This window comes from Narcine bancroftii, chromosome 2 (assembly GCF_036971445.1).
Source record: "Narcine bancroftii isolate sNarBan1 chromosome 2, sNarBan1.hap1, whole genome shotgun sequence".
Lineage (NCBI taxonomy): Eukaryota > Metazoa > Chordata > Chondrichthyes > Torpediniformes > Narcinidae > Narcine > Narcine bancroftii.
In genome coordinates this window covers 84767597-84791841 of record NC_091470.1, presented here as the reverse complement: position 1 = coordinate 84791841, position 24245 = coordinate 84767597, and the positions used below count along the sequence as shown (strand labels likewise).

The 24245-nt window shown below is 40.0% G+C and overlaps 1 protein-coding gene across 8 annotated transcripts in view; it reads right to left on the bottom strand.

Moving 5' to 3' along the window:
* The window catches only part of LOC138753854 (tau-tubulin kinase 2-like), a 250204-nt gene that overhangs the window by 147801 nt on the left and 78158 nt on the right, over positions 1 to 24245 (bottom strand). For all 8 annotated transcript variants that reach the window (XM_069917342.1, XM_069917349.1, XM_069917348.1 and 5 more), the window contains one exon: positions 1998 to 2145. In XM_069917342.1, the coding sequence (XP_069773443.1) occupies positions 1998 to 2145 (148 nt within the window). The remainder of the gene's footprint in view (positions 1 to 1997; positions 2146 to 24245) is intronic.

The window sequence follows — 24245 nt, the reverse complement described above, 5'->3', positions numbered from 1 at the left end:
TCATTTCCTTAAAGTTAGTGTGTGTTATTGTTATTGACATTGTAGCATGAATGAATCGCTTAGTTTTATAGGTGGGGGGAGAGGGGGTGGGTAATGACGTGGGTTTGTATCTACGGTCATAGACAAAAGGAGTACATGTGCGAGATTGTGAACTGCCATTGTTGGCAGGACGCGGTATATGACTGGACAGGCCTCTGTGAAAAATTATAAAATATTCCAACAAAAGATACAGCCTGCTGGTGCACAAATGCCTCTACAAAAAAATAAATTGTTGAATTTCACATCCATAAGATAATGCAATACATCTAAACTGCAGAGGCTGAGCTTTACCAGTGTTGACTCCTAAAGTATTCCACACCAGATCCTTGTGTTTTCTTTCAGAAAGAGGATCCAAAGTCCAAGTTTCAGTTAAACAACATCCAGCTGATTTTTAGTCATCATTTAGGATACTGTCATACGCTGAAACAGGTGTCTTTTTACTGGGACGACCATCATATATGAGATCAGATCAGTCGGAACATAAAAATTCAGTCCCTGTAGGTCCGGATTTGGCCAATGGTCTTCCAGAATCACCTCCCTCGACTGGCTTCCCAGGGAGCAGAGGGGTCCTGGTGGCAGCAAAGCCCAACACATTCAACAATTTTGTTTCCCAACACATTCAATAATTTAGTCGATGATCCTGGAGAGCAGGATCAATCCAAATAGTCCTTTTGGCCAGCAGTGAAAAGTGACTGAAATGGCTGTAACTTCTTTCAATGATTCCATGATTCTTTCAAAGACCATCATCACAAATTGATTTGGAAATGGTTGAAGATAAAGATGCTTGATATTAGAAACCAATGACAATGCGTCACCAACAACCAAACAGGAAATGGATAACAAATCAATTGCAAACAAAATAAATTGCACTGCACAAAACATCATTATACCATAAGAATTTGGAACACCTGATGGCCACATAGAATTCAGTTGGAAGGTGGCTAGATTATGCCAATTACCATCAGAATGCCTTTCATCACCAGTAACAAGAGGCTTCTGATCATTAAGATCGGGGAAGGAATGTGGTCTCAGACTGTGTCACGGTAAGGGTAAGGTGCAATTTGGTCAGGCATTTGGGATGCAAGGAGCTAGAAACAAAAGAATAAAATTAACAGAAGATGTAAGGAAGACGGAAGAATGCAATATCCTTGGTTACTGTGCGGGCAGTCCTGTTCGAGTTGTGTGACCTACTGAGATTCTCCAGCACTTTTATACATTGCATAGACTATTGATCAATTTTATGAGAAATAACCAAAACCGCAGTTGACCTCAGATCAATTTGCGCTTCTACTAAGTAACTAACATGGAAAACATTCGAAATATTTCATAACATTGTGATTATTTAGAAATGAGATGGGTATGAAGCTATTTCCTAGGCCAACAAAGCAGAAGTAGTCCTCGACTTCTAACCTACGCAAGTAACTTCCGCCCACACATACAACCAAAATTTTTTTTTAAATCTTCATTAAAACTTCTGCACAACTTCATATTATGTACTGTATAAAGTGGTCCCCACTCCTGGCAGCAGCCCGAAGTCCTCATTCCCAGGGGCAACCTGAGGTCCACCCCCCCCCCCCCCCCCCCACCACCCAGCGCCAACCTGAGGTCCTCGTTCCCTGACTTAGGACCAAACCAGAGTTGCAACCAATCCTCCCGTCCCCATTATGGTCATAATTCAGGAACTACCTGTAAACAATTCCATGTCCAAGTGTTTCCACTGCAAATTACAAGTTATGCACACACAGGGACTTGACACATTGTCTCTCCCATGTGTCCACAGTCAGGTGATGCATAAACCACCAGCAGTGGGGAATACAGTAGGCATGGCAGTGGGTAACAAGTTATGGCTTTAAGTCACCAGTGAGTCACAGGTGAGCGGAATGTTCAGATTATCAAGCCTACTGAAAAGTGACTAAATGAAATAAAGCAGCCCAAGAAGGTATTACATCAGAACTAACCTTGTAGTTTTTTCAAAACAGCAACTTCCATTTTAAGAACCTGCTTTGGTTGTTGGGCTGACTCCACCTTGAGTGCAACATTTTCCTGGGTCAAAAAGTCTACAGCTTCGTAGATTTCACCAAAGCCTCCACCTCCAATCTTTTTCAACTGCAAGACAAAAATAAAATCAAGCTTTTTATGATTAAATCTACCCAAATAAAATTAGTTAATGAATGAAATCTAATGCAAAGATGTTTGGAATTGGTACACATTTTAACCAGCAAAGTATTTTGTGCATATTTTTCCATGAAATACAAAAATGACAGACTTTAATTTTAAGACTTTGGTGTCTAAAGCAATTTCTAGGGAATAAAGTACTTCCGATGTTGTCTGTAATGTACAAATGGAACTTCTTGCTGGGCCATGAGCAGATAACACCATCATAACAAGTAAAATTCATGACCAAGCTGAAGGGTGTGACTCTGTCTGTCCCTGTGCCACTGGATCCTTGACTTCCTTATCAGCAAACCCCGATCAGGACATGTCAGAAACATCATCTCCTCCTCCTCCTCCTCCCTTTTCATCAAAACGGGGCACCCCACGGCTGCGAACTTGGAACACTGATTGACTCACTCTTTGCCCACGATTTCAGTTCCAACTCAATCTACAATTTGCTGAAGATACCACCATTATAGGCAGAATAACTTGATTAATCAGGTGGAGATTGAGAATCTGGTTTGGTGGTGCCAGGACAACAATATTGCTCTCTCAATGTCACCAAGAACAGGTAGCTGACTGTGCAGAACAAGGTACAAAATTCTATAATTTACAATTCCGTAAATGCAATATTTTTAAAAATAGATAATTAGTCAAAAAAGAGAAAACGGGAAGTAATGTCTATAGGTTCATTGTATGTTCAAAACTCTGATGGTAGGTGGAAGCAACTGGATTTGTATCGTTGAGCATGCGTCCTCAGGCTCCTATACTTCCTTCTTGATAGTAGCAGTGAGAAAAGGGCATGGACTGGGGTGGTGAGGGTCCTTGATGAGGATAGTGAACTAGAGGAGATTCTATACTGGATCTAGTATTGGGCAATGAACCTGGTCAGGTGACTCACCTCTCAGTGGAGGAGCATTTCAGTGATAGAGACCACTATTCCCTGAGTTTTAGCATAGCTATGGACAAAAGGCAAAGGAGGAAAAACCCAACACCCAACCCCAACCAACCAATTTTCCCCTGCAACCGTGTCTGCCTGTCCCGCATCGGACTTGTCAGCCACAAACGAACCTGCAGCTGACGTGGACTTTTTACCCCCTCCATAAATCTTCATCCGCGAAGCCAAGCCAAAGAAAGGACAAGGATAAAAGCAGACAAAATGGTAAAGTGTTTAATTGGGGAAGGGCTGATTACAATGGGATGAGACAGGATCAAGGGAGAAAGTACAGAAGTAACTTGGAGGATGTTCTGTGACTACTTGCACAGTGTTCTGGATAAGTTTGTCCCACTGAGACAAGAAAAAGATGGTAGGAAAAGGGAACCATGGTTGACAAAACAAGTGAAGAACCTAGTTAAGTGGTAAAAGGAAGCATGCATTAGATTTAGGAAGCAAAAACAGGAAGGAACTTAATAAAGGACTAAGGAGGGCTTGAAGGGGTCAAGAGAATACATTGCCAAGTAGGATTAATGAAAAACAGATGTTCCATGCTTCATCCTTACCCATTCTTCTAAATTCTAGTGAGAATTGTCCCAGATGACTCAATCTCTCCTCATAGGCTAACCGCCCTCATCTCTGGAATCAACCTGGTGAATCTCCTCTACACCTTCAAAGCCAGTAGCTCCTTCCTCAAGTAAAGAGGCCAGAATTGCCTGCAGAATTGCAGATGCGGCCTCAGCAGTACCTTGAGGTTGCAACATATCCTCCCTGTTCCTAAATTCAATCCCTCGAGGAATGACAGCGAACATTTAATTAGCCTTCTTGATAGCCTGCTGCACCTGCAAACCAACCTTTTACAATTCATGCACAAGCAATCTCAAGTTCTTCAGCACGGCAGAATACTGCAATCACGTGCCATTTAAATAATCATCTGATCTTCCATTTTTCCTTCCTAAGTGGATAACCTAATTTTTTTTTATATAATTGTATTATTTAATTCTTCGTGTGATCCATGTCAGTAACAATTTGGATAGATATTCGGTGTTAATATGTACACAATGACATTTACATTCTTTTCCCCCTTCCCCCACTCCCTATAACTTAAAGCCAGAAAGAAAAGGAAAAGAAAGAAGAATAAATAAACATGATAGAAGAAAAGGAGATCGTGTCGTCCAATATTTTATATTTATTTATTTTCTTAATTGCAACTTATCATGTCAAGAGATGGAGGTCTGAAATTGGTGGCTTCTAATAAACCTTATGTACAGTTTCCGAATTTGTTCAAATAAAGCATATTTGTCTTTTCGATTGTAGGTAATTATTTCTAATGGAATACACTTGTTCATTTCTATGTACCATTGATGTATTTTAAAGTTTGTTTCCGTTTTCCAAGTTATCATCATGCACTTTTTTGCTGATGCGATTTCAATCATAATAAATCTTTTTTGAACCCTGTCTAATTTTAGACCCAATTCTTTATCTTTTATGTTGTTATGACACAAGAGAAACTTGTCCGTGAACTACTCTTTGCAGACGATGGCGCTTTAGTTGCCCATTCAGAGCCAGCTCTTCAGCGCTTGACGCCCTGTTCTGCGGAAACTGCCAAAATGTTTGGCCTGGAAGTCAGCCTGAAGAAAACTGAGGTCCTCCATCAGCCAGCTCCCCCCCCCCACATCTCCATCGGGCACACAAAACTCAAAACGGTCAACCAGTTTACCTATCTCGGCTGCACCATTTCATCAGATGCAAGGATCGACAACGAGATAGACAACAGACTCGCCAAGGCAAATAGCGCCTTTGGAAGACTACACAAAAGAGTCTGGAAAAACAACCAACTGAATAACCTCACAAAGATTAGCGTATACAGAGCCGTTGTCATACCCACACTCCTGTTCGGCTCCGAATCATGGGTCCTCTACCGGCATCACCTACGGCTCCTAGAACGCTTCCACCAGCGTTGTCTCCACTCCATCCTCAACATTCATTGGAGCGCTTTCATCCCTAACGTCGAAGTACTCGAGTTGGCAGAGGTCGACAGCATCGAGTCCACGCTGCTGAAGATCCAGCTGCGCTGGGTGGGTCACGTCTCCAGAATGGAGGACCATCGCCTTCCCAAGATCGTGTTATATGGCGAGCTCTCCACTGGCCACCATGACAGAGGTGCACCAAAGAAGAGGTACAAGGACTGCCTAAAGAAATCTCTTGGTGCCTGCCACATTGACCACCGCCAGTGGACTGATATCGCCTCAAACCGTGCATCTTGGCGCCTCACAGTTCGGCGGGCAGCAACCTCCTTTGAAGAAGACCGCAGAGCCCACCTCACTGACAAAAGGCAAAGGAGGAAAAACCCAACACCCAACCCCAACCAACCAATTTTCCCCTGCAACCGCGTCTGCCTGTCCCGCATCGGACATGTCAGCCACAATCGAGCCTGCAGCTGACGTGGACTTTTACCCCCTCCATAAATCTTCGTCCGCGAAGCCAAGCCAAAGAAGAAAGAAGATGTTGTTTAACAGGAAGATTTTTGAGTCTTTTAGTTTCTTATTTTTTGTAATTCTATTTAATATTAAGTTTAAATGATCCCAAAAGGTTTTGACTTTTGTACATGTCCAAATTGCATGTATTATTGTACCAATTTCTTGTTTACAACAGAAGCTTTTGTCCGATAGTGTTGGATTCCATTCTTTTAACTTTTGAGGTGTAACATATAATCTATGGAGCTAATTGTATTGTTTCATATGAAACAGTATTTATTGTATCAATCATGGTACCTGAACATATTTCCTTCCAGGTTTCATTCTTTATATTTAAATCTTTTTTCCCCAACCTTGTTTGTGTTTCTGTGTTACTTCATCATTTTCCTTGTATTTGTGATTTTAAAAAATTTAAACTATCACTGTGCCTGTGATTAAATATTCATAGCAACTACTCTCAGGTAATCTTCGATGAGGCTCCCAACTTTTCTTTCAAATAAGTTCTCAGCTGATAATATGAAAATATTGTACCACATGATATTCCATATTTCTCTTTTAACTGTTCAAATGTCAATAAATTATTTCCCAAAAAGCAATCTTTTATTCTTTTAATTTCTTTTCTTGCCCATACCTTAAAAAAAGATTGTCTTTTGTAAAAGGAATTAATGGGCTTTGATTAATAACATTTTTGGTCTTTGATAATTTATCATCTTTCGTTCCAGGTGTATTCCACATTTTTAGTATATGATGTAATATTGGTAGATTGTTATGTTGCACCAGTTTCTCATCCCACTGTTCCCCAAGTGTTCCGGATAAAGGATTGTGTACCTGTAATTCTATCTTGAGCCAAGCAAGTTTTTCTCCCACCTGATAAAAATTTGACAAACATCTTAACTATGTTCCCCTGTAATAGCTTTTGAAATTTGATAGCTGCAATCCCCCTTGTTTACATGCCCATGTTAATATTTCCAAAGCTACTCTTGCTTATTTTTAAACCCTTCCATAGAAACTTTATTAATTTATTCAAATTTTTTTTTAAATTCCGTCAAGGGAAACGGTAGCGTTTGGAATGAGCTCTGTAGTTGTGGAAGTACATTCATTTTAGTTTAGTTAGTGGTAGTTCCTTCCATTTCTCTAGTATTTTCTTTATTAACAGTTGATCATTTAATTTACACAAATGATTTAAATTATCTATTCTGATACCTAAGTAACGTATGGCCTGTGATTGTCATTTGAAAGGTGATTCCCTTTTACATTTCATATAATCGACTTTGTCCATTGGCATCACCTCACTTTTAACAAATTAACCTTGTATCCTGAAATTGTCCCATATTCTTTCAATATTGTATATAACCTTTTTATTGATTTATCTGGGTCCGTTAAGTATACCATATCATCATTTGCAAAAAGTTAATTTTAAATTCTTCCTCTTTTATTTTTATTCCCTTTATTGAAGGATCTTTTCTTATCAGCTCTACCAATGGTTCTAAAGCCAAAGCAAACAGGGAAGGAGATAATGGGCATCCCTGCCTTGTTGACCTACTCAATTTAAAGTGGTCTGAAATATATTCATTTGTTACCACTTTTGTTTCAGGACCATTATACAGTCCTCCGATCCAATTAATATATTTTTCTGGTAATTTGAATTTGTGTAGTACTTTAAAAAGGTAACTCCATTCAACCCTATCAAAGGCTTTCTCTGCATCAAGAGCTATTGCCACAATTGGTGCTTTGTTTATTTGTGCTGTATGAATCAAATTAATAAATTTACACACATTATCTGCTGTTCTTTTGTTTTCAACAAATCCCATCTGATCTAACTTCATTAATTTCAGCACACAATCTGTTAATCTGTTCACTAATAGTTCTGCAATTAGTTTATAGTCTGTATTTAGTAGAGATTTTGGTCTATATGATTTTGGTCCTTCCCTGTTTTTGGAATTACTGAGATTATTGCCATTTTACATGAGTCGGGCAAATTCTGGGTCTCTTCCATTTGTTTCATTACCTCTAAGAGGGGAAGAATTATCAGATTATTGACTATCTTATAAAATTCTGTGGGAAATCCATCTTTGCCTTGTGCTTTATAATTTAGCAGTCATTAATGTATCATGTATTTCTGTAATTGTCAGGTGCTTTAGTAGTTTATTTTGATTTTCCAATTGTAATTGGGATAATTCAATATTTGACAAAAATTCATCTATTTTGTCTCTTTTCCATAGGTTTTCGGTTTGATATAATTGCTTATAAAATCTCTGTTGATCTCTAATGGGTTAGATGAGATCTGTTTATCATCCTTCCTTGATACTTGTTCTGTTTTCAGTTGCCAAGCCAAAATTTTGTGGGTTTTCTCTCCTAATTCATAATATCTTTGTTTTGTTTTTATAATATTTGTCTCCACTTGGTATGTTTGCAACTTATCATATTTTATTTTTTTCTGTCAATTCTCTCTTTTTCTCCATATCTTCCTTTTTTATTAAATCTTTCTCTATAGTTAGTATCTCTTTTTTCAACTGCTCTATTTCCCGAATGTATTCTTTTTAAATCTTGGTTGTATATCTAATTATTTGTCATCTAATAAAGGCTTTCATTGCATCCCATAATATAAATTTGTCTGTTACAAAATTTGCATTTGTCTCGAAGTATATTTTAATTTGTTGTTCTATGTATTCCCGAAAGTCTTGCCTTTTTAATATGGGATTCAGACTCCAACTGTGTGTTTTTGATGGAATGATCTCTAGAGCAATTGTCAACAACAAGGGTGAATAGTCTGATAAAAGTCTGGTCTCATATTCAGTCTTTCGAACTCTCCCTTGAATCTGACCGACAATAAGAACATATCAATTCTAGAATAGGTTTTATGCCTGTTTGAATAATATGAATAATCTCTTTCTTTTGGTTTATTCTCATATCATGCATTGAATTTAATGTAAATTTAGCTGCTTTTTTTTTGTAGTGGTCCTCCCGGTTTTATCTATTGATAGGTCAAGGTTAAAATTAAAGACTCCCCCTAGTAAAATATGTCCTTGTGCATCTGCTATCTTTAAAAAAATGTCCTGCATAAATTCCTGGTCATCTTCATTAGGTGCATAAATGTTTAACAAGTTCCAAGATTCTGAATAAATCTGACATATCATCATTACATATCTACCCATCGGGTCTGTTATTACTTTCTTTATTTTAATTGGCAAATTCTTATTAACTGGGATAGCTACTCCCCTGGTTTTTGAATTGTACAATGATGGTACTATGTTACCTACCCAGTCTCTTTTCAGTTTGAGATGTTCTGACTCTGTTGCGAATGCTTTGTTTATTTTTTTCCTTTTTAAGTAGTGTCAGTAATTCTTTTCCTCTTGATTTGATTGTGAATTCCTTTAATGTTAATTGTCATACATTTCAATGTATTCATCCTATCAATCCATTTTCACTTCTATTCCACCTCTTCAGCCCATTTCTCTTCTAAAATCACACTTTTGAATGTTCTTATTCTTTACCATATGCACTGACACAATTAGTAAGAAAATAACAAAAACCATAAAAAGATTAAAGAAAGCAACATTAAATCCCCCCCTTAATGAGTTGCACTTGCTACCTCGCAAGACAACCACAACTCCCCTTTCTTCGTAGGTTGCTTCATTTACTGCAAATGTCAACAAATTTCGCAGTGGAGAGATCCTCCCCACCCCCTCCCCCCAGAGAAATCACTCTATATTTATAACAAAGCATTTTTTTCTTTTTTTAAACATCTATAATCCAACTATCCAGCTCTAGCCTTAGGGGCTGTTGAGGGAGCTGGAGCAGGGCGGAATCTTGGACTGAGCGGTTGGCACTGAAAAGAGATTGGAAGTGTTCTGACCATCGGTTGAGGATGGAGATCTTGTCGCTGAGGAGGACTTTGCCGTCTGAGCTGCGCAGCGGGCTTTGGACTTGGGGTGAGGGGCCGTACACAGCCTTTAGAGCCTCGTAGAAACCCCTGAAGTCGCCAATGTCCGCGCTGAGCTGGGTTCGCTTGGCGAGGCTAGTCCACCACTCATTTTGGATCTCCCAGAGTTTGCGCTGAAGATGGCTGCGTGCGCGACGGAAGGCTTGTTTCTTCTCTGGACAGGAGGGCTTTGTAAGGTGAGCCTGGTGGGCAGCTCGCTTCTTTGCCAGCAGCTCCTGGATTTCCTGGCTGTTTTCGTCGAACCCAGGATGAGACATATAAGGCAATCGAACAACTGAAAAGTGGCAAAGCAGCAGGTATAGATGGAATCCCCCCAGAGGTCTGGAAGGCTGGCGGCAAAACTCTGCATGTCAAACTGCATGAGTTTTTCAAGCTTTGTTAGGACCAAGGAAAACTGCCTCAGGACCTTCGTGATGCCACCATCATCACCCTGTACAAAAACAAAGGCGAGAAATCAGACTGCTCAAACTACAGGGGAATCACGCTGCTCTCCATTGCAGGCAAAATCTTCGCTAGGATTCTCCTAAATAGAATAATACCTAGTGTCGCCGAGAATATTCTCCCAGAATCACAGTGCGGCTTTCGCGCTAACAGAGGAACTACTGACGTGGTCTTTGCCCTCAGACAGCTCCAAGAAAAGTGCAGAGAACAAAACAAAGGACTCTACATCACCTTTGTTGACCTCACCAAAGCCTTCGACACCGTGAGCAGGAAAGGGCTTTGGCAAATACTAGAGCGCATCGGATGCTCCTCAAAGTTCCTCAACATGATTATCCAACTGCACGAAAGCCAACAAGGTCGGGTCAGATACAGCAATGAGCTCTCTGAACCCTTCTCCATTAACAATGGCGTGAAGCAAGGCTGTGTTCTCGCACCAACCCTCTTTTCAATCTTCTTCAGCATGATGCTGAACCAAGCCATGAAAGACCTCAACAATGAAGACGCTGTTTACATCCGGTACCGCACGGATGGCAGTCTCTTCAATCTGAGGCGCCTGCAAGCTCACACCAAGACACAAGAAAAACTTGTCCGTGAGCTACTCTTTGCAGACGATGCCGCTTTAGTTGCCCATTCAGAGCCAGCTCTTCAGCGCTTGACGTCCTGTTTTGCGGAAACTGCCAAAATGTTTGGCCTGGAAGTCAGCCTGAAGAAAATTGAGGTCCTCCATCAGCCAGCTCCCCACCATGACTACCAGCCCCCCCACATCTCCATCGGGCACACAAAACTCAAAACGGTCAACCAGTTTACCTATCTCGGCTGCACCATTTCATCAGATGCAAGGATCGACAACGAGATAGACAACAGACTCGCCAAGGCAAATAGCGCCTTTGGAAGACTACACAAAAGAGTCTGGAAAAACAACCAACTGAAAAACCTCACAAAGATAAGCGTATACAGAGCCGTTGTCATACCCACACTCCTGTTCGGCTCCGAATCATGGGTCCTCTACCGGCATCACCTACGGCTCCTAGAACGCTTCCACCAGCGTTGTCTCCACTCCATCCTCAACATTCATTGGAGCGCTTTCATCCCTAACGTCGAAGTACTCGAGTTGGCAGAGGTCGACAGCATCGAGTCCACGCTGCTGAAGATCCAGCTGCGCTGGGTGGGTCACGTCTCCAGAATGGAGGACCATCGCCTTCCCAAGATCGTGTTATATGGCGAGCTCTCCACTGGCCACCATGACAGAGGTGCACCAAAGAAGAGGTACAAGGACTGCCTAAAGAAATCTCTTGGTGCCTGCCACATTGACCACCTCCAGTGGGCTGATATCGCCTCAAACCGTGCATCTTGGCGCCTCACAGTTCGGCGGGCAGCAACCTCCCTTGAAGAAGACCGCAGAGCCCACCTCACTGACAAAAGGCAAAGGAGGAAAAACCCAACACCCAACCCCAACCAACCAATTTTCCCCTGCAACCGCTGCAACCGTGTCTGCCTGTCCCGCATCGGACTTGTCAGCCACAAACGAGCCTGCAGCTGACGTGGACATTTACCCCCTCCATAAATCTTCGTCCGCGAAGCCAAGCCAAAGAAGAAGGAATCCAACTATTAACTTTCATTCTTATTTATATACATTATTTATTTTAACAGTCTTTTTATTATTTTCCTTACTCTTCTTCTTCTTGTTTCTTTGGCAATTGTTCCACAAAATAACAGGCTTTTTCTGGATCAGAAAACAGTCCCACCAGGGATGAATATCTTCAAAAGTGCAGGTCGCCGCAACACAAAATTGTAATAGTAAAGTTTTTGTTAAGTTAAACTCCTTACGCTTCTTTAAATGTTTGAAGCTTATGTCTGGGTAGAGAATTTTTTTCCCCCATTGTACTCCAATGGTTCCTTGTTTTCTTTTACTCTTCTAACAACCAGCTCCAATATTTTCTCTCTTGTTGTGTATCGCAGTAGTTTTACCAGTATGGAACGCGGTGTCTGCTGTGGTTGCGGCTTTGGCGCCAGTGCCCTATGGATTCTTTCAATTTCTATTTCTTCTTGGAGTTCTTCTACTCCCAAAATCTTTGGGATCCATCTTTTTATAAATCCTTTTATATCCGTAATTTCTTCACCTTTCTTCAGGCCCACTATTTTTATATTATCTTGTCTGCTAAAGTTCTCTAAAATGTCAATTGTCTGGGCCAATAAGTCATCTGACTTCTTAATCTCCTTAACTTTATCTTCCAGTTTTTTCTTAATTCATTCACCTCCATTTCCACACCTATCACTGTCTTCCACTTCTTCACTTCACTTTCTCGTTTATCACAACATTCTCCATTCATTATATTTTTACATCTGTCGCTTGCATAGTTTTTTTAATAGTCTTTATTTGTCTATCAAAATATTTGCATAGTTTATTTGTCTATCAAAATATTTGCATAATTTTTTTAAAAGTCTTTATTTGTCTATCAAAATATTTCTTATCCAACATCTGTGTTTGTTTTTTTTACCTTGCATTTCTTCATCTTCTTGGTCTTCTTTCTTTTGCTCCATATTTTCGCTCCGTATTGAGCCTGCTTCTATCGTCGCCTTCCCTGTGGCTTCTCCCCATTATATCAGTATCCAGCTGTCAGCGTCTGTTCTCTTCAGCATCTTCCTTAGTGTGCGAACCACACATGCTGACAGGCATTTCTTTCTCTGGCTCTGTGAGCCAGCACCCACGACCATCCCACGGGACATCACCCCAAAGCTGCGAAGCCCGTAAGCAGGCAGCTAGGGCCATCTTCTTCGGGAGAACTCCCTGCTCCCTGCTCGTAAGACCTTTTCTTCCCCCTGGTAATTTCTTTGCTTCTTCTTTACTTATCATTGGAGACTTTTCTTTCTTCAGAGCCAACTTCAGGCTCTTCTTGATCTGTTTATTTTGCAACATTTTATTTCACAGCTTTGTTTATCTGTCTTTTTTTTTAAACTTTTTAAAAACTTTCTGTGGAGGACCACCCATTACTCCATCACATGAGTCCTCTTGATCACCTCACATTTACCAACATTGCACTCTATCTGCCAGACCTTGCCCACTCTATCCCCTCTTCCAGTTCATTAACGTATATAGTGAACAGTTGCAGGCCCAGCACCGATGCCTGTGGCACTCTACTCACCAAAAGGCCTTCGATAAGGTCCCGCATAAACGACTGGCTTCCAAAATCAAGGCTCATGGGATTGGGGGCAAAGTATTGATGTAGATTGAGAACTGGCTGGCAGGTAGAAGACAGAGAGTTGGGATAAATGGCTCATTTTCTGAGTGGCAGGCGGTGACCAGTGGGGTGCCACAAGGATCTGTACTGGGACCCCCAGCTGTTCACAATTTACATTAATGATCTGGATGTGGGGATTGGATGTAATATCTCCAAATTTGCAGATGACATTAAGCTAGGAGGGGTTGTGTACACTGAAGAGGGGGTCAGGAAGCTCCAGTGTGATTTGGATAAATTGAGGGACTGGGCAGATACATGGCAAATGCACTACAATGTGGATAAATGTGAGGTTTTCCACTTTGGTAATACAAACCAGAGGGCAGATTACTATATGAATGGCAATAGATTAAGAGACGGGGAAGTGCAGAGAGACCTAGGGGTACTTGTATACCAGTCTCTGAAGGCGAGCATCCAGGTACAGCAGGCGGTTAAAAAGGCAAATGGTATGTTGGCCTTCATATCAAGTTTGAGTATAGGAACAAGGATACCTTACTGCAGCTGTACAGGGCCTTGGTGAGACCCCACCTGGAGTATTGTGTGCAGTTTTGGTCACCTTATCTAAGGAAGGATGTTCTTGCAATGGAGGGAGTGCAGAGGCGATTCACCAGGCTGATACCTGGAATGGCAGGAATGACTTATGAGGAAAGATTGCGCAAATTGGGATTGTACTCGCTGGAGTTTAGAAGATTGAGAGGGGATTTCATAGAGACATATAAAATTCTGGCCGGACTGGTCAGAATGGATGCAGATGGGATGTTTCCAATGATGGGAAAATCCAGAACCCGGGGCCATGGTTTGAGGATAACAGGCAAACCATTTAGGACCGAGATGAGGAGGAATTTCTTTACCCAGAGGGTGGTGAATCTGTGGAATTCACTGCCACAGAGGGCAGTAGAGGCAAGTTCATTAAATATATTTAAGAGAGAATTAGATCTATTTCTTTAGTATAAGGGTATTAAAGGTTACGGAGAGAAGGCGGGGACGGGGTACTGAACTTTAAGATCAGCCATGATCTCGTTGAATGGCGGAGCAGGCTCGAAGGGTCGAATGACCTACTCCTGCTCCTATCTTCTATGTTTATATGATTGCTCACCAGAAAAACACCCATGTATCCTAACTCTGCTTTCAATTGGCTCACCAATCCTCTATCCATGCTAATACATCACCCCCCCCCAACTCTATGCATCCTTACCTTAAAAATAAGACTTTTATGTGGCACCTAATCAAATGTCTTCTAGAATCCAAGTAAATAAACAACAACCATCTGCTCCCCTCAATCTACTGCGTTCGTAATAACCTCAAAGACTCCAGTAAATTTGTCCAACAGGACCTGCCTTTGCTGAATCCATGCGGTGTCTGTCTGATGCATTCATTTTGCTCCCAATGCCTCACTGTTTCTTCTTCAATGATAGCCTCAAGCATTAGTTTAACTAATTGACCTTTCGTTCCCTGCCTTATGCTTATATCCTTTTTTGAATATTTGCGTGATATTCGCCATCTTCCAATCCGCCATGACCTGCCCAAAGTCTCTACTATAACTGCCATTTCTTTCAGTTCCCTGAGATGTAGTCCATCAGGACCAGCGTACTTACTGTACCTATCTTTAAACTCACATGTTTGCTCAGTTCTATGTTTTTAGTGTTTGCATCTAGGTCCTCACCTCCCATCACATTCATAACTTCTGTCTGTGGCATGGTAAATATGTCCTCCTGCGTGTCGGGACAGTTTATTATTTTTTTAGGTATATATGGGTTGGCACAACATCATGGAAGCTGCTTTCATGAGGCATGGTCTCTTAAAATATCCTCAATGAAATGAAGACTAATGTCCAGGTTGGCGCTGGCCAAGTTTACAACCTTCTGTAGCCTGCTCCTGTCCTGTGCATTGGTACCTCCACATCAGACATTGAAGTAATCAGTCAGAATACTCTGCACCTGAGAAATCTGCAAGTCTTTGGTGACATATGAAATTTCCTCAAACTCAAAAAAAATTGCCTTCTTCATGACTGCAATGACATGGTGGCCCCAGGATTGATCTTCAGAGATGTGGACACTCAGAAATTTGAAATTTCTCACCATCTCCAGTGCTGATCCCTCAATGTGGACTGGTTGTGTTCTCCTGGTTTCCCCTTCCTGAGGTTCACAATCATTTTCTTAGTTTTGTTACTGATTGCAAGATTATCATTGTTACACCACTCATCTTGCTGATCTATCTCACTGCTGTACACTTTCTCATTGCCATCTGTGATCCTGCCCACTGCCATGATCTCATTGGCAAATTTGTTTTTTAATACTTTATTTTCATTTTGTGGACAGCATACATCAAAAAAACAACCATTAATTAAATACATAAAGATCAATGGTACAAGTTGTCGATATCTTCAAACAATCCCATCCCCTCTCCCCACCCCCACATAACCCTGAAGAACAAAAAAAATGAAAAAAGAAAAACCGAGAAACAAGAAAGAAAAAAGAAGGAACTGCCAGAATCCGATATCCAGTTCATAGGATTGGTATTTATATTGTGCCAAGCCACACAATTAAGGGTATATAGAGAGAGTAAAACAGTGGGCTGAGCAGATATCCTTGAGCTGCGCTTGTGCCAATTGTCAGTGAGGAGACGTTCTATTGATCTGCACTGACTGTGGTCTTCTGATGAGGAAGTCAAGTATCTAGTTACAGAGAGAGGAACAGACAGCCAGATTCTGAAGCTTGCTGACCAATAATGAGGGAATGATGGTGTTGAAAGCTGACCTAGAAGCGATGAAGAGCAGCCTGATGCAGGTATTGCTGTTGTCCAGGTGTTCCAGTGGAGAGCCAGTGAAATTGCATCTGCTGTGGAATGATTGTGGTGATGGACAAATTGCAGTGGGTCCAAGACTTTGCTTAAACACAAGTTAATTCTGGACATGACCAACCTCTTAAAGCATTTCATTACAGTAGATGTGAGTGCTCCTGAACAGTAGTCATTGTGGCAGCTCACCCTGGTGTTCTTGGGCACTAGTATGGTTGATGCCCTTTGAAGTATGTGGGAACGTCCGACTGCAGCAGTGAGAGGTGGAAAATGTATGTGAACACTCCAGGTAGCTCCAGGTACAGAAAATGGGGAGAACTAGAGAAGGAGAAGCAGAGGAGACAATCCCTAGGACGGTGACCACAGCAGCAGACCAGTGAGAGGTTCTGCAACTGAAGAATACACAGGCGGTGGGCAGTTGGCAACTCAAGGTGAGGAACCAGTGCAGAATGCTGTCTGCTGACATCTGTGGCCAAGGGATTCACACCTGACAGTGATCTGATGGAGACTGACTCGGACTGGCTGAAGGGATACAAGGTATCTGAATCGGATGAAAGAAGGTGCTGAGAGCACTGAAGGTTTCCTGATCGTGTTGAGTTTTGGATCTGGAGCTTGGGCTGCTGATGGACTTATCTGAAGTTCCAGTGCAAAACCAAGAGGAGTTATCCGAGTTGCAACATCTGTGAAAACTCTGTTCAAAGTGAAAGGAACCATGATGTGGCTGTTTAATAAGATCAAAAAGAAATACTCAAGCTCAACTACTTTTTAGCAAGGGAACTATTGATACATTTTCCATCAACTTATTTAGTAGAATGTGTCTTCAGTGCTGTTAGTGATTTGCTACAAGCTAAGAGAAACCGACTGGAAATTACAAAATGTAGAGATTTAAGGTTGAAACTGACAAAATTATCCCTTGAATCAAAAAAAATCTGCCGCCAGTGTTAGGGGCAAGGTTCCCACTGAAGTGACGACAATTGCTGAATGTGTGTTTGAGATGGTTGACATACTGAAGTAGTAGTTGAATATGAAATATGTGTTCCAGTGTATTTCTGACCTTAATTGCATTGAAATGCACTTGCATTTAATTAAAACTTATTTTGAATATATAACTTTTTTCCACTAATGGTGGAGCATAAGTTTTATTGAAAAATTAAAGTGGGACCTGTGGTAAAAAGGTTGAGAACGATGGTTTAAACATTCTCCTCGTGGGATGCTCTGGTTTCCTCCCAGGTTCCAAAGATATACAGGGTTAGTAGGTTAACTGGTCACATAGGTGTATTTAGGCAGTGTGGGCTCGTGGGCCAGAAGGGCCTGTTACCATGCTGTATTTCTAAATTATTTTTTTTTAATTGCTTCACGAAGACCCTTCTACCAAGTACAGTAGATGTCAATTTGCAACAAGATTCAGGCAGCCAGAAAACTTACACTTTTGATACTCTAGAACAGGGGTGTCAAACTCAAATTCACGGAGGGCCAAAATTAAAAACTTGGACTAAGTCGAGGGCCGAACTAAATATTTATTGAAAATTTTCAACATCTGCATGTTTTCTCTTCTTTCAACATATGTAATGTTAAACTTTAGGATATAACTGAGGAGTCACGTGATGGAGTAGTGGCCGGACGGTGAACTCCAGCCCTCTCCAGAAAAGTCGGGAAAAACAAGAGAAAATACAAAGGCACAGAAATACAAGTTAAAGAAAAGTGAGTATAAAGGTGGAAAGAAGATGGAGACAAAAGGAGAAAAATCAAAATCAACGGAAAGAAGAGAGGAAGAGAAGACAACGGAGGAAAAAGGTGAAGGCCTTACCTGTCCGAAGAGGCCCGCTGTGGAGAGAGGGCCCCACTACCTCAGGTCGGTAGAAAGAGAACTACAACAATGGCTCACAGAGCCGAGTAAAAGTGCGCAACCGCGCATGCGCGACTCCTCGCGCATGCGCGATGCGCATACAAAAAAACACACCGACGGGAGGGGGGACCAGCTGGGGAGTCGATCTCCACAGCCGGCAACGACAGCTGCAGAACACCTGCAGCAAGAAGAGACCACAGAAGACAATAGAAACAAGAAAGAAGAGGAGGAAAGGGCAACAAAGAAACAACAGATGGTCAACCCAGAGGAAGAAGAAGAGGAAGAGTATGGTGAAATAGAAGAAGAAAAGAGAGGCAAGGTAAAGGAGGTACTTGCTCTTGTTAGAGGATACATGGAGTCATTTAAAGAATGGCAAACACAGGAATTCAATGATTTAAGAAGAAGAATAAACAACACAGAAAAGAAAATAAATAAAATGGATATGACCTTAACAGAAATGGGGAAAAAAATGGACAAGATGGAAGAACGGGCAATAGCAGCAGAAATGGAGGTAGAAGACTTAAAAAAGAAATTGGAGGAATCTAATAAAAAAACTAAAGAGACACAAGAATTACTGGCCCAAAAAATAGATATAATGGAAAATTATAACAGAAGAAATAACATAAAGATAGTGGGCCTTAAGGAAGATGTAGAAGGCAAGAATATGAGGGAGTTTATAAAAGAATGGATCCCTAAGGCCCTAGGATGTCCAGAACTACAGCAAGAAATGGAAATAGAAAGGGCACATAGAGCATTGGCCCCTAAACCACAACCACAACAAAAACCAAGATCTATTGTAGTAAAATTCCTAAGATATACTACAAGAGAAAAGGTACTGGAGAAGACAATGGAAAAAGTAAGAGAGGGCAACAAACCACTGGAGTATAAAGGGCAAAAAATCTTCATTTATCCAGATATAAGCTTTGAACTCCTAAAGAAGAGAAAAGAGTTCAATGCAGCAAAAGCGATTTTATGGAAGAAAGGATATAAATTTACACTGAAGCATCCTGCGGTATTGAAAATATTTATTCCAGGACAACAAAACAGACTATTCTCGGATCCAGAAGAAGCACGAAAATTTGCAGAACAATTACAAAAATAGACTGAGGGATGAAGACGGGTAATGAGAGCAAAAATTATCACGATTGATATGTATGTGGGTAAAGACAAAAATAGACTGAGGGATGAAGACGGGTAAGGAGGGTAAAAATGACCACGATTGATATGTATGCGGGTAAAGAGGTATAAGAGTGAATAGAGACAATGGGCATATGTGAAAGTATCTGTAATTAGAGGAAAACATAGAAAGTATAGACAAGAATTAATAAGGGAAGGTAATGGAATAGAGAGAATAAGGAGGGAACTAAAAGAGTGACCTTTGTGACATATAAAAAACGAAATCTTTTCTGGGGGGGGCTGGGTGGGGGGAAAAGAGCGGTCACTGCAAAATCAGTTGACGCTTGCGAGTGGATTCGCAAATCCAAATGGAGAGGGGAGATGTGGTTGTCCGACAAGGGATAAAGGGCAACTCAGGAGGGGAAGGGGAGATTGGGGATAAAGAAGATAGAAATAGGAGAATAAGGAAAATGTTGGATGTTGTAGGAATGTTGTCTGGTAAAGAGTTGAAAATAAGAAAACAGAAATGGAAAAGGAGGAAAGGTAATGATGGAAAAACGGAAAGAGAAGATAAACAAAATATAAAATGGCTACGCTGAACTATATGACTCTAAATATTAATGGAATACATAACCAAATTAAAAGGAAGAAACTACTAAATTTACTGAAAAAGGAAAAAATAGATATAGCATTTGTCCAAGAAACACATTTAACTGAATTGGAGCACAAGAAATTAAAGAGAGATTGGGTAGGACATGTAACAGCAGCATCGTATAATTCAAAAGCAAGAGGAGTGGCTATATTAATTAGCAAAAATGTGCCATTTAAAATAGAAGAGGAAATAATAGATCCAGCAGGGAGATATGTTATGATAAAATGTCAGATATATTCAGAGCTTTGGAATCTACTTAATATATATTCACCTAACGAAGAAGATCAAAAGTTTATGCAAGATATCTTTTTGAAGGTAGCTAATACGCAAGGGAACATACTAATAGGAGGGGATTTCAATCTGAATTTGGATCCAAATATGGATAAAACGGGGAAAAAAATTAACAGGAAGAACAAAGTAACCAAATTTATAATTAAATCAATGCAAGAAATGAAACTTGTGGACATATGGAGGAAACAAAACCCAAAAGAAAAGGAATACTCATACTACTCGACTAGACATAAAACATACTCAAGGATAGACCTATTCCTGTTATCAGCCCACATACAAGGGAGAGTTAGGAAAACGGAATATAAAGCTAGACTATTATCGGACCACTCACCCCTGTTATTGGCAATAGAGCTAGAAGACATCCCTCCAAGAATGTATAGATGGAGATTAAACCCCATGCTACTTAAAAGACAGGATTTTAGAGAATTTATTGAAAAACAATTAAAAATGTACTTTGAAGTAAATACGGAATCAGTGGAAGATAAGTTTATACTATGGGACGCAATGAAAGCATTCATTAGAGGGCAAATAATAAGTTATGCAACCAAGATGAAGAAGGACTATAATCAGGAAACAGAGCAGTTGGAAAGGGAAATAATAAACATAGAAAAAAAATTAGCAATAAAGGAAGATACAACCAAAAGAAGAGAATTGGCGGATAAAAAAATAAAATATGAAACATTACAAACATATAAGGTGGAGAAGAATATAATGAAGACAAAACAGAAATATTATGAACTAGGGGAAAAAACACACAAAATCTTAGCATGGCAGCTTAAGACAGAGCAAACTAAGAAAATGGTATTGGCAACAAGGAAAAAAGACAAACAAATTACATATAATCCAAAAGAAATTAAGGAAAACTTCAGAGAATTCTATGAACAATTATACCGAACCGAAAACGAAGGGAAAGAAGGGAAAATAGATGAATTTTTGACTAAAATTGAACTACCAAAACTACAAATAGAGGAACAAAATAAATTAACAGAACCATTTGGAACAGTAGAAATACAAGAGATAATAAAAAATTTACCAAATAATAAGACACCAGGAGAGGATGGACTCCCAATAGAATTCTACAAAACATTTAAAGACCTAATAATACCGCCCCTCCTGGATGTAATCAACCAGATTGATGAGACACAAAACTTACCAGATTCATGTAAAACAGCAATAATTACAGTGATACTAAAACAAGGGAAAGATCCACTCTCACCAGCGTCATATAGACCAATATCTTTGCTAAACACAGATTATAAGATAATAGCTAAACTATTAGCGAACAGATTAGCAGAACAGGTACCGAAAATGGTAAATTTAGACCAAACTGGATTTATCAAAAAAAGACGCACAACAGACAATATTTGTAAATTTATTAACTTAATTCATGCAGTAGAAGGAAATAAAGCACCGGCAGTAGCAGTTGCTTTAGACGCAGAGAAGGCCTTCGACAGAGTAGAATGGAATTACTTGTTCAAAGTATTGCAAAAATTCAGTTTACCGGAGAAGTATATTAATTGGATTAAAGCATTATATAAGGGACCGTTAGCGAAAGTGACAGTAAATGGACATGTATCAAAGCAATTTAACTTAAGCAGGTCAACGCGGCAGGGATGCCCACTATCACCATTATTGTTTGCGCTAGCTATAGAACCACTAGCAGAATCGATAAGAAGAGATAATAATATAAAAGGAATAAAAATAAAAGACAGGGAATATAAAATCAGTCTGTTTGCGGATGATGTGATAGTGTACTTAACAGAACCAGAACTATCAATAAAAGAACTATATAAGAAATTGAAGGAATATGGAGAAGTGTCGGGATACAAGATAAACGTAAATAAAAGTGAAGCAATGCCTATGAATAACGCGGATTTCTCAAAATTTAAGGAGGAATCCCCATTCAGATGGCAAACGCAGGCAATAAGATACCTAGGTGTGCAAATAAACAAAAATCTAGGCCAATTATATAAACTCAATTACAATCCACTAATGAAAAAATTACAGGACGATTTAGAGCATTGGAAAGAGCTACCACTAACACTGATAGGAAGGATAAACTGTATTAAAATGAACATTTTTCCAAGGATACTATACTTATTTCAGGCATTGCCAATACAACTGACAGAAAAATTCTTCAAAGAGTTAAAGAAAATAATAAGGAGATTTTTATGGAGAGGGGGGAAACCGAGGATAGCACTAGACAAATTAACAGAATGGTATAAACAAGGAGGCTTACAATTGCCAAACTTCAAAAATTATTATAGAGCCGCACAATTAAGGTACCTATCAGATTTTTATCAAACAAGGGAAAAACCAGACTGGACGAGACTAGAATTAGATAAAATAGGGGAAAAGATACCTGAACACATATTATATAAATGGGACGAAAAATTGGTACAACATAGAACTTCTCCAGTATTACACCATCTCCTCAATATATGGAAGAAGATTCATGTAGAAAGAAATAAAATAAATTACCAAATACCAAAACTAATATTGACGCAAAATAAGCTACTCCCTTTTACAATAGACAACCTTGCCTTTAGAAAATGGGAAAAAAAAGGGATTAAAAGAATAGAAAATTGTTTTTCAGGAAGTAGATTCTTATCCTTTGAACAAATGAGAGATAAGTACAATATAACGGGAGATACAGCGCTGGCATATTACCAACTGAGATCCTACTTGAAAGATAAATTAGGAAGCAACTTGAGTTTACCAGAGGGAAGTAACCTTGAATATGTGATTACAGATACAATGTTAATCAAAAGATTTATAAAAAATATGTATATTAAACTGGAAGAAAAGGAAAATGAGGAAACAAATGGTAAAACTAAACAAAAATGGGAACAAGATTTAAATATAAAGATAAAAAAGGAAACATGGGAGAAGTTATGCTCTGGAACGATGAGAAATACAATAAATACGAGGCTGCGTATGATACAATATAATTGGTTACACAGACTATACATTACACCGCAAAAGTTAAATAAATGGGACCCAACAGTATCTGATAGATGTTTTCGATGTAAAAAAGAAAGGGGAACAACAATTCATGCAATCTGGACATGTGAGAGAGTAGAAAAATTTTGGGATGATCTCAATCAGATATTAAATAAAATAACAGAAAACAATATACCAAAGAATCCAGAGATCTTTCTCCTAAGTAACATAAAAAATAAAGAATTTGGAATTGACTTGGAGGATGCACAAAAAAGATTTGTTAAGATAGCCCTAGCCGTAGCAAAAAAATGTATTATGTCAACCTGGAAATTGGAAGATAATTTGAAAATACAACAATGGTATATAGAAATGAATAAATGTATTCCATTAGAAAAAATAACATATAGTTTAAGAAATAATATTGAAATATTCGAACAAGTATGGGAGCCTTACATTAAATACAATAGCGAAAACCTACCGGGAACAAACATTACCTAAGTTGATGGAAGGAGAAGAGAAGAAAAGAATGGACTCAGTAGAATTTCTGGTGTATTTTTGTTGAATGACAACATTGTCTAACTGAATTAATGCAACCTAGATTGTATAACTAAAATGGATGAGAGGGGGGGGGGATGGGGGGGTGGCTTGGGAGGAGGGAGGGGGGAGGGAGAAAAAGTCACTGTAAATGTGTGGAAAAGAAAAAGTGTATACCATGGCTATTGTGATTTATGGTGTGAAAAATAAAAAATTTAAAAAAAAAAAAAAAAAAAACTTTAGGATATAACTTTAGGAGGATAATGTTACAGGTCAGGAGTAGGTAGCTCAAGTTCACCCTTTGCTTGACCTGAGGGAAACATATTTGATCCCTGTGGAGATGTAGTCAGCATTCACAGGCTCTGTCCATTTTGGCCTGCATCAGGACTCAGCATTTCCTGCTCACTCCTCAGGCTCTAGGCCTCTATTCACCCTCGATCCACCATCCCTCTACCTGACCAGTCCTTTACCCAACCTCTACTCACCCCTCACTCCACTCGCTCTGCCTCTACCCACCCCATCCTATACACGCCCCTCTACTGCCTCTCCCCTCAACCTGTTCCTCCCTCTACCCGTCTCTCACCCTCTAATCACCCCTCCCCTACTCACCCTGCCCCTCCCCTTTTACCTCTTCCCTATCCACCCCTCCTTCTACTCATCCCTCCCTCTAATTGCCCCTCGCACCACCATAACTTCCCCTGCCCATTACTCCTCACCTACACCCTCTGCCCATCCCTGCTTACCCACCCACTCAGGCCCAGCGCGCTGCCGATCAGCCTTTGCGAACAACCACCATCTCTCTTCACGTGCAGGGCCAAACCAGCCGTCCCTGGGGTCCGCGCG